The 10857-nt window shown below is 34.8% G+C and overlaps 2 protein-coding genes across 2 annotated transcripts; both read right to left on the minus strand.

Annotated features, from left to right (window-relative positions):
* On the minus strand, positions 1226 to 2358 carry LOC105168006. The gene has a single exon (XM_020695746.1). It carries the CDS (start codon positions 2325 to 2327, stop codon positions 1398 to 1400), a length of 930 nt encoding a protein of 309 aa, XP_020551405.1. The 5' UTR covers positions 2328 to 2358; the 3' UTR covers positions 1226 to 1397.
* On the minus strand, positions 6693 to 10851 carry LOC105168007 (pyrophosphate--fructose 6-phosphate 1-phosphotransferase subunit beta). The gene is made up of 14 exons (XM_011087908.2): positions 10814 to 10851; positions 10417 to 10470; positions 10219 to 10325; positions 10008 to 10113; positions 9513 to 9576; positions 8846 to 8934; positions 8618 to 8760; positions 8295 to 8454; positions 8094 to 8209; positions 7758 to 7869; positions 7555 to 7639; positions 7283 to 7327; positions 7067 to 7135; positions 6693 to 6965 (listed from the first exon to the last, which is right to left on the minus strand). The coding sequence occupies exons 2-14, from the start codon at positions 10456 to 10458 to the stop codon at positions 6889 to 6891; spliced, it is 1215 nt and encodes a 404-aa protein (XP_011086210.1). The 5' UTR covers positions 10459 to 10470; positions 10814 to 10851; the 3' UTR covers positions 6693 to 6888.

The following is a 10857-nucleotide window of genomic DNA, read 5'->3' on the forward strand; positions in this document are numbered from 1 at the left end:
AAATAGACAGACATCTACTATTAAAATAGAACGAGATGATGTTGTTAGGATGAGAACTCATAAACTTAAAAACGTTGTGAACGGCCCACTAGAAAGAACTTTGTATGAACGAGGCCGAAGCGAATGCGGTTTGTACTTCTTGTTGTCTTGTGGAAGAGCCCAATGCCTATTTCCATGCAGTTTGCAGGATTCTGGAATCTGGATGGCATCCACCCAGAACATAAGGGCATGATGTAATAAACTCCGCAGCAGCAGCAGACACGGTTCAGGTTAGGCTTTCCTCATCATGTGACTGAGTCTCAGACTCAGTTATGTCTCTTCTATAATATTGTTTTATTTTTTTAAAAAAAAATACATCTATATCGATAAAACATTCAACCTACTATTATAATATTCAAGTTTACAATTTTTTAATTATAAGACCTCAACATCACCGATCAAACAACAGATCGTATGTTCTCTAATGTTGTTGTTGACGCCACATTTTCATGCATTATTAACTGCACCCTGCACACACCATTGTATCGCTTGCGTCTCACCCCAAACTTAGCATCTCCATCAATGTTAATGAATGGTACGATGTCGTACCACAACCCAACCACAAACTATAATTTTTCCTTTTTTTTTTGTTTCATGACATTTCAGTTATTCTCATCCATGTAATAACAGATTTACCACATTATATTTAATTTTTCATTGCCTGTCACCAATTATATATCATCACTCACCATTACACTAAGTATTCTCTACTATTACTTATATTTTTTTGTTAGATACAATTTATTATAATTAATATATTAAAGTAATTTAAAAAGTTGATATAATTTTGAATACAAAAAAAATAAATAAATAAAACTTGAAGAAGAACATATAAACTATTAAACAAGTAAACGTGTATTCTACTTCATATTGAACTCCGAAGCTTTGAATTATTACATCTCAATCTTATCATTTCAATAAAATTTCACCAGACCTTGTTATTAAAAAAAGAAGGGGTGGTGAGCGGTCTCACAAATAGATTGATGGACTCTTTAGTACGGAAAATTCTAATTGAAATCGAATTTAGTTAAATTTAAACTAGTTATACGACAAGTGTAATACAGTTGTTGTTTGATTTTGTGTGATAGAGCCTGATTTGAATAAGAATGTATTGTTCTTTTTCTTGGTTTCTGGAAATTAAAGAAAGAAAAATGATATATAGCAGAAATTGAGGAACAGAAATATATAATTGAAGATGCAAAAATGGAAGTATCAAAGAAACTACAACAAAGCATTAGCTCGTCGTGTCGGAAAGTTTCTACATGTACCTAATTAATTACATCGTACGGTTTTTTTAATTAATAATTTCAACTAAATAACAAAAGTTTCCTGCTGGTAATTAGCAACCTAAATACTGATTAATAAGCTTTCTTGGTAAATAGGCTCCTGATGTTAAATAAATTACTTTTACGTACCCCTTCCCCGGTGGCGCCTCTGCCGCCGTCAGCCGCGAATGCACTGTTCTCATCATTCCTACAGCTCATATTATGCCGGTAGCCAATACACATAGGAACATTCAAACTTAACACCCTAGCTTTTGGACCTCCGCCTCCGGACGAGGCTGCCGGTGTTTTCCTGCGACCCTCAGTTCCAGATTCTTTTCTGGCACCCTTTTCAGAATTTCTTGCAACGGTCTCTGGGCTCCGCCCAACGCCGCCGTTTCCTCGGCGGACCTGCCAAACTGGACTGCTTCTTCCCAAGTGAACTCCTGCTCTGCTTGGGCTGTTAGGCCACTTCCTAGACTTTGACTCGCCAGTGGAGTTACTCCGGGAGCATGGCGCACTACTAGCTTTCCGAGTGGCCGCGGCCCATCTCGGCCGAGTTCCGCCATTCCCGGCGGATCTACTCCTCGAGAAAGGCCATATATTTATGTTGAGCTCCGCCGCACTCACCAAATTACTCGTAGCGGCGCCTCCACCATTCTTCTTCTGATCTCGCTTCTTGTCTTTAACTCTAGTAATATCCTTCTCCTTGGAAGTAGTATGATCATCTGCACTAGCGCTGACGGATGATTCTAAGACTTTCTTATCACTTTTCTTGAAAATATACCTCCAACGCTTCGAAGTAGACAACGCGGTGGAACTGGCTGCCTGATACCCGAATTCAACGCTTATAGATTCGGGCTCCGTAACTTGGTCCGACCCGGGTGCTTGGGAGTCTTGCGGCGGCGGCGGCGGAAGCTCATTGGAGACGTGGAGGAGGTGGTGGAGGGGGAGGAGGACGCCGTCGGAGAAGAGCTCATCGGCGGAGAGGAGATTAGGCTGAGGAAAAGAAGGATTTCTAACCATCCAAAACTCAAATTCGGGGGAGTTGGAATCACGAATTCGGGGGAGCTGGAGTCGGCACTGCTTCTCCTTCTCCCACTGCTACATGGTGAAAGAATTTGAGGAAGGGGTTGTGGGTCTTCCATTCTTGAAACTGAATGAAGCAGCAGCAGTTTTCAATATTTAGAGAGGAGAAGAGGATTTGAGTTTGGAGATAAAGATGATGAGAGAGACCCTACAAACAAACAATACCATGTACATGCAATAAAGAAAGAGGGGGGAATAAGAGCATTGTGTAATAAAGACACCGAAAGCGACGTCTAAACCCTCCTTCCTTCCTTCCTTTACTCCAACCTCTTCAATCAATTATTTTCATAAATATTATAATTTCTTTATTTCAATTAAAGTTTTTTTTTTTAATTAATTGAAGCTTCTTTTTAGGTCCGGTATGTCGTTCATATAAATTATGAATCGTTTAATGAATACATGATAATAATATTAGATGATTGATAACTAACCAAGTATACTCTTCTTTCTTGAGTACGATACCATAGCTAATTCATATCTTTTTTCCCCTTAATGTCTGATTAATAGGACGACAACAGGATTTTCTATTATAAATTTATATAATAAAAATTCGATTTAATTCATGAGCTCTTGTATCAACTTTTTCCATCCAAGATTGGTCCTAATTAGTCCAGTTACAAAGTAAACAATAGGTATGTAGGTGAGATGATTATGGTATGATAAATAAATAAGAAAATAGTGGAAAAATGTTTGGGGAAGAGGATAAGTGGGGGCGTGGAAATGTGTTGAGAGATGCGGGTGGGGCTGAAGTTTCCAAACAGAGACAACCAAATAGCAGAAATGAGAGAGCGATGGGTATTTGTTTGTAACCTAAAAATTAAAATGCTATAAATACAATTGCAGGCAAAAACACCGTTAACACATTAATGCATTACGCCCCGCCAACAATCACACACACCCTTTAACCTTCTTCTGATAGCAATCGCCACGTGACATATGGCCCCCTCACCTTTTTCAATTATATGTTTTCCTTCACTCATCTACGCCTCCCTATTTAGTGCCAAGATTTTAAAACATACGGATAATTACACTCTATTTTTTCTGAATTTTGGTGTAATTATAAATAAATTTTTTTATGATCAAACTACCCTTATACATCTTCACATGTTAAATGAATGTGAAGATGTATATATCTTCATGATTATAAAGGTATTTTAGTCTGGAAAAAACACTCAAACGTACATATATATTTGTTTATTTACTGGATACGAAATCTTGATGCATTTAAATAAATTTTAATGTTTTGATGTATTGAATATAAAATGTGTGTGTTAATGTGGAAAATTTAGATGTGAATATCCATTAATACAAGTGGTTTATTTATTTATGAGTTGCAGTAGGTAATGGTCCTTGTTATGAATATATGATAATAATAATGTTTAATTGTATGAATAATTGTTTCGATCTAGTCCGTACAGTATTACTTAAATATGAAAGTGATTATCTAATATTAGCACCCACGGCCTTCTGCATCTCTCTTCCCTCCGGTCTAAACCATTAGATCCGCCCAACTTCCGCCGCCTACCTATTCTCCCTCCTTTTTTTTCTTGATTAATCATCGTGGCACGTTGTCCTTATATATATATAATGAATAATATTTTATATTTTTTTGTATAAATAATAAATTACACCATATGATATATTAAAATATTCAAAATCATGTAAATATATCAACAAATCGACAAAGATATACTTAAATTGTATACTCACTATTAATAAATTTTACAATAATGTCTTTTTTTAAAAAATATAAAAAATTAATCATGTATCAATTTTTACACAGCTGGAGGGGGCAGCAAGGTAGCACTATGATTGCCTTCATTTTTATAATGGTGTCAAGGAAATTGGTGAGTGATGTGATGTGTTGCCAAATTGAGGCATGTGCAATTTTTTAGTCAATTTATTTATATAAATATAAAATAAAATGAATATTTTTACATCTCTTATGGAATTTATCAGATTTCATGTAATTAGAGTTTTGATATGTTAAACTTTCACCATAAGTTTATATATTTCCTATATTAAATTTGGTTTTATAGTTGATATGATATGGGTACAAACGAGACATGCAATAAGTCTGTAAGAAGGTATATTTTCACTATTTTAAGGATAATTTAATTAAAAAAATTATTTGACATATAATAAATCATTAATAAGTCAATCGAAAATAAATATCAATTTTTATTCATTTTTTTTCTTTTAACAATATCAGCAATTTCAGTAAACTTTGACTATTAAAATGACCTATTTATTAAATAATAGCAAATTTTAAAAGTACTAAATATAATTTTTAAATTATTTACAATTTACATATAATTACGCTAGAACCCACGGAAGAGTAGTGTAATTATCTCATATCTTTATATCTAAGAATTATTGATAATTATATACTAACTATCAATAAAACAATTATATCTAATTACTAATATCAAAATAAAACGACTACTACTATTAAAATAGAATAACATTCTACATATTGTAGGATTCGAATCAATAATCTTATAATCATGATGAGGTCTCATTTTCGTGGATTGAGCTAAGCCACATTCACCAGCGAATCTGTCATTTGTTCTTCACATGCAAAAGGCATAATTGCACAATAAAAATATTATTAGGTCTTTATCACCTCAATTATTACAGGAAGGTTGATATTAATATAACAACCTTATCTCAATGACTGATGAAAAATAATGGGATCCCTATTCATTAAAATCCCTTGCAATTGCATAGCTCACACATTTATTTAGGTAGTTTAATGGAGCCTGAGACGCATTAAACAGTTACCTACCAATTATTACGGCTTTAATGAATTTAACGCCTATTTTTCCTTTTAAATTTCGAAAGTCCTTTTAGTTCTTTTTTTTTTTTTTTGGAACAGTAGGTTTAAGACTGTATTTGAATTGAACGATTTGACATTATAGACTGGGTCAGAAGGTTTATCACTAAACACATAATTTAATTGGAAAAAATGCAATTTACCCCCCCCCCCCCATGATATGAAAAATGAGCAAAAGATCATATTTGAAAAAAAAAAAAAGCAAATTATTCCCTGTGCTTTAAAAATAAAGTAAATTATCCCTCCCTATCTAAACCCTTGATGGGTAATTTGTTAATTTTTTTCATAAATATTTTTTTTTTACTTATTTAACTTGTCACATAAGTAAATTGCACTATAAATAAATTAAAAGGGTGGTAGCTACGAATAGCGGAACTATATTGATGAAGCAACGTGCCGGTAATAAATAATAACGTTCGACAGAGAAAGGAATATATAGCACATTTAACACTCTTGTCGGAATACCTGAGGCGAAGGATGAATTTACGCACACCTGATTCATACACGACTGCTACAACATGCAGCAAAAAGGTTAAGATCACCTTAATGGTAATCAATGCAAAATTCTCCCTTATGCACATAAAAGATAATGCCCAGAAAGCCATTATCAATTTCCGAAAGTCCCAAAGCCCTGGAGCTATGTAGGAGTGGATCAGCTATCTGTTTCATCTTTGGGTATAATAAACTCTATTGAGGTTCAGTATAATTGTAAATACTTCTCGTTATTTTAAAATTAACTCAATTCGTTAACCTATATTATATTATTATCTATTTTTTGTGGTAATTTGACTAAAATGACTTTGTAGCTTATATTATTTTTTTTAAAAAAAATTTCTGAAACTTTATTGGACTAATTAGTTAACTTTTTTAAAATTTTTGGAATTTTTCCATCCATTTGTCAGATTCTTTTTTACAAATTTTGTTATTTTTTATTTTTAAAAATATACAGCAAGTGCAAAATTGATAATTCTAGCTAGACGTCTCATAATTTCATCAAATATCAAGAAGTATTTATAAATTTTCAAACACTCAGAAAATATTTATAATTATGTCAAATGTGAGGGTATCTCAATATAATTTACCCCATGTTTAAACAAAAACGAACTTTAGTTAGCCGGCGGTCCGCCATGTAAAGTGCGTGGCCATGGAGCAGACAGCAGATTCTCAATATTACACAATCCTTTGGTCTACTCTGACAGAAAGTGAGGATAAGACACCTTTCTTAAAGTGGTGGGGTATATAGGATTTTCAGATGTACAACTAGAATGCAACACCAAGATTCGGGGACCAATAAAATGTCTTGATTCTTTTCAGAAGATATGTGGCTCCAAGAGAAATATATTGTAGCGAATGTTAAAACATGGACATCTAGAGACACGTGAGGATGAGGCCGTTCTAATTTATAATCCATATTCAAGTATAGGGTCATATTTTCACCACCATAGGAGACAGAAAATGAAGCACAATTGAGCAAGTTTAACACATATTTCAGAGTGAAGCTTTGGTAAATGTTTGAGATGGGGTTATGTAATAATCCAATGGAAAGGTCAGAAACTTCCGTTAAATTCTTAATCAATTAATCCTCGGAAATAAACAAAACAAGAGAAATGAAGAACTATGGCCTTCAAATTATTGTCACAAGGAAGAACAGCGCACCCACATTTACACTTGAGATCCGAGTTCCAGCAGTAAGGTGTGATTAACTTTATCGGATGCCGGGCCAATAAATTGAATGGGACCTGTAATCAGGGAAAAACAGAGGAGTGCAGTAGAATCAAATTCCTAGAAACCATGCTGACACTAATACAAATTATTCCCTGAGGGGGAACTATAAGCTTACCAGGGTTGAGATATCTGTTTTTAAGAGCCCATTCCTCCCGCATAGAGACAAATTTCTTGAATGGGGCACCTGAAACAATCATCGATATAAGGTATGGTTAGGACATGAACTAGTTCACTGTCAGTAGTACTGATTAAATGCAAGCTATTTACGCATACAGCTAACTCATAAGCAAAAGGTAGATGCTTGAAAGAGCGAGCACAGAGAAATTCTCACCATCTAGCTCAACCATTGCCTTCTTTATCACAGGCTTGAACTTACCTGCAGTGTTAGATCAATTGCTTAGAGAAGCATCCGGACTATAAATAAGAAGACCAAGAACGATATTCGCATGTCGAAAAATATTTTCGATTTTGCTGGCAAGAGATTACACAAATCCCAACCCTCCGGCGGTGGCGGGGGTGGCGATTTGTTTCATGGATGCCCTAACTTAGATTAAAGATCATTTATGTGAATCAGCATTGCATACTAGGATAAGATGGACATACCATGTCTCCTTTCGACATCCATAAGTGAAGTCAGTGCTGTTCCACCAACAGTCCATTCTGCAACTGGAGCAGCCAAGTTTCCCACCTGCAAATAACACATTAAAGAAACTGTAAAAGATAATATACAAGATAAAGCTTTAGATCTTTCATATAAGAGGTTGAGTTAAATATCCACTTAATCTAATAGAAGAGAAGGTACATACAGATGATATCAATCCCGTCTTCCCACTCTGAAGCAATGCTCCAGCGCCATAACCCAAAGCGTAGCAGTATGTGGCATCAAAATTAGATGGCAAACCACATCTTCCTTCATATCTGAGATGTTAAAATCACATGGTGGCATAAGATACCATTATTCCTGATAAACCTCATCTCAAAGTTTTGTTCTTAATAAAAGAGAAAGACAGGGAGAAAGCCACATGGTAGGAGTAAGGTGCAAGTACTGTGCACACAAACAGTAATAAAGTTGCCTGAAAATATATTATTTGTACACTAAACAATAGCATCAAAGATAGGATTAGAATACAAAATGTATGTACCCGAAAAAGTGAGACTGGCCTTTGAATTGACCCTTGTATGCAGCTCCTTGTTTTCTGACCTCTAACTCAGTTTCAACCATTTGAATAAGCATTTTCTCAGTTTCAATTTTGGCAACCTGGAGGCATAAAACAAAAAGAAGAGATAAGCTCACTAAAATACAGATGTAATGATCAAAAAGACCGTAGCAGTGATGCGTGTACCTGAACATTTCCATGTGGATCTCTCTCAAGCATCAGTTGATCCTGGATTGCTGGGGGTAGGAAGTCAAATAGCTGAAGAGACTGAGGCGTGAGCTTCTTTTTCCAAACACCAGCTTCATCTACAATATCATGGGCCAATATTTCATTGAGTTCTGCATGCGAGTCATTTACAAACCAGTAAACACTATATCAGCAAAGAGAATATGTATCCTCACAAAGGCAGCAAATTAAAGTTTTACGGATAGATACCTGGTTCAAGTGATTTGCTGGAAGAGAGATTACTTGTACAGAAAGTGAACAAATAAGAGATCGTCAAATTTCGAAATAGATTTACCTCTGGAATGAAATCTATAAGTCCTTCAGGTATGAGTATAACACCATAATTAAAACCAAGTTCTGCCCGTTTGCAAATCACATCAGCAATGTAGTCCGTAACATTTTTAAGTGTCTGTTTCTTGGCAGCTACCTGCAGCAATAGAGAACTTCATATTAAAGCTTCCCTTTTCTATGTGATGGATGTCAAGAAAATGAACCAAAAAAGGCAAAGGTACCTCTTCTCCGATAAGAGTGATATTAGGATGAGTTTGCAAAGCACATTCTAAAGTAATGTGAGAAGCAGCACGCCCCATAAGACGAACAACTGCACAAAATAAGATATTTCATGACTTCATAAGCATCATGTGTACAGCACAACAGTATAATAAACATATCAATTGGACCGTTAAGCAACTGTTGAGCAAGTAAACAACATTTGGAAAGAAAATGCCTCTAGCTGAGGAACTGTCACGAATTAGAAAAAAAATTCATATCTAATTGATTTTAAAAGTGCAACTGTATTTAATAATGAGGTTCAATCAAGAATCACCATAAAGGTAAGACCAAGAGCAGAGAATTTATGAAAAGAGTAACATTTGGAAACATGGTTTCAGCAAGATAAAGCAAGAGAAGCTCGGACGCAACAAAGTTCGTTCCGTTAGATACAAAACTTCTGAATGATGACAAAGTTCAACCACTACTCCCAGATAAACATCATTTCTTGACATGCAAACTATTTGGGAACGAAAAAGTTTTGTGAGATTTCAATGTTTAGACATGAAACACAGCAAATTGAGAGGATTGGCATCTTTCAGTGGAGAAAAGCACAAGAAGGTTCTCTTGGAAGCCTATCCTGGAGAGAAAGTTGAAAAGAATTGCAGCTTATAGATCCAGCACACTTACAGTGGTAGTATTTTCCAGTTGAACGAGCATCAATCATGACGTTCCCAATCATTTCTGCATATATCTGCAAAAAGAGTAAATTAACCAATCAGTTAGAGATTACTTATAAGCTATGGGAGAAGTTAACAAGATGATATCCTTAAGAATGCCCTTCAGAAAGTGCACACAACATTCAATGAAATCAAGCTGTATTAAAAGGCAAACTACTCCTGAGACAATTTTAAAATATAGTTCACCCATTGGCATGAAATGTCTGGATGCTAGTCTTCTCACAATGGTGAAATGCCTAGTACTCCATCCAATTAATACCTCATATCAATATCATTCAATAATTGAACACAATAATCGCCCCAAAAGACAAAAGAAACTGATCATAAAACAGAAGAGAAACAAACAAGTTTTAATACCAAGGCAAACATATTTTGGTGCAATAACACATCTATAACTTATAAATATAAGTGTAAACTGTAGAAAGAAATGCATATATAAGATCACCTTGCAAGCAGTATCAAACCCAAAACTTGTTGGAACCTCTTTGCATTTCAGATCACCATCAATGGTCTTTGGACATCCGATGACTCTTGTTTTCAAATTTTTACTCCTGTAAAATATTCAGTTAAAGTAATGTCTATGTACCTACCATATAAAGTGACCAAGATGAATCACAGAGATAATGATATCTCTTAATACATATCAGATTACCCACCTAAAATTTTCAGCCAGAAGGCAGGCATTTGTATTTGAATCATCTCCACCAATTACAACAAGGCCATCTAGATCAAGCTTAACCGCTGTTTCTTCAGCTTGCTTAAACTAAAACGAATGTCATGCAAATTCTGTCAGTCTCTGAACCTGAAGACTTATCCAGGTATATTATAAATGTCTATCAGACTCATTTTTATACCTGTTCTGGAGTCTCAATCTTGTCTCTTCCACTGCAAATCATATCAAATCCACCCTGCAAGTAATACAATAACTAAAATAGCTCACAGCATACCTTGGATACTTTAATCTCCATCGTGTAGGTTCTAGAATAATTATTTGTGACACGATAGATAACCAATAGTGTCAACAAGAGAAAAGCATTTTGAAATTTTCACCCAATTGACACACAAGAGTGTATTTAAGAAGCCTTTGTTCATTAAACATGAGCAAAAGAAAACACATACAAAGAATGAGACAACAAAATTGATCCCAGAAACAGAAAAATTTAAATATCAAACAAATTAGTTTGGAAAGAACAAAACAGCTTATCAAGGTCTGTTTGCACTCAATGGATCTCATGCAAATGAATAACTTACCTGATTCCTGTAAGGATAAATATACTCTGAGGTCAACACCACAT

This window comes from Sesamum indicum, linkage group LG8, assembly GCF_000512975.1.
Source record: "Sesamum indicum cultivar Zhongzhi No. 13 linkage group LG8, S_indicum_v1.0, whole genome shotgun sequence".
NCBI classification, from domain to species: Eukaryota; Viridiplantae; Streptophyta; class Magnoliopsida; order Lamiales; family Pedaliaceae; genus Sesamum; species Sesamum indicum.

Coding starts and splice junctions, on each gene's coding strand:
- LOC105168006 (XM_020695746.1), bottom strand. CDS start 2,327: ATGGTTAGAAATCCTTCTTTTCCTCAGCCTAATCTCCTCTCCGCCGAT.
- LOC105168007 (XM_011087908.2), bottom strand. CDS start 10,458: ATGATTTGCAGTGGAAGAGACAAGATTGAGACTCCAGAACAG. Junction 9,577..10,007: donor GGTTTGATACTGCTTGCAAG/GTGATCTTATAT, acceptor CTCTTTTTGCAG/ATATATGCAGAAATGATTGG. Junction 7,870..8,093: donor GGCCAGTCTCACTTTTTCGG/GTACATACATTT, acceptor TTAACATCTCAG/ATATGAAGGAAGATGTGGTT.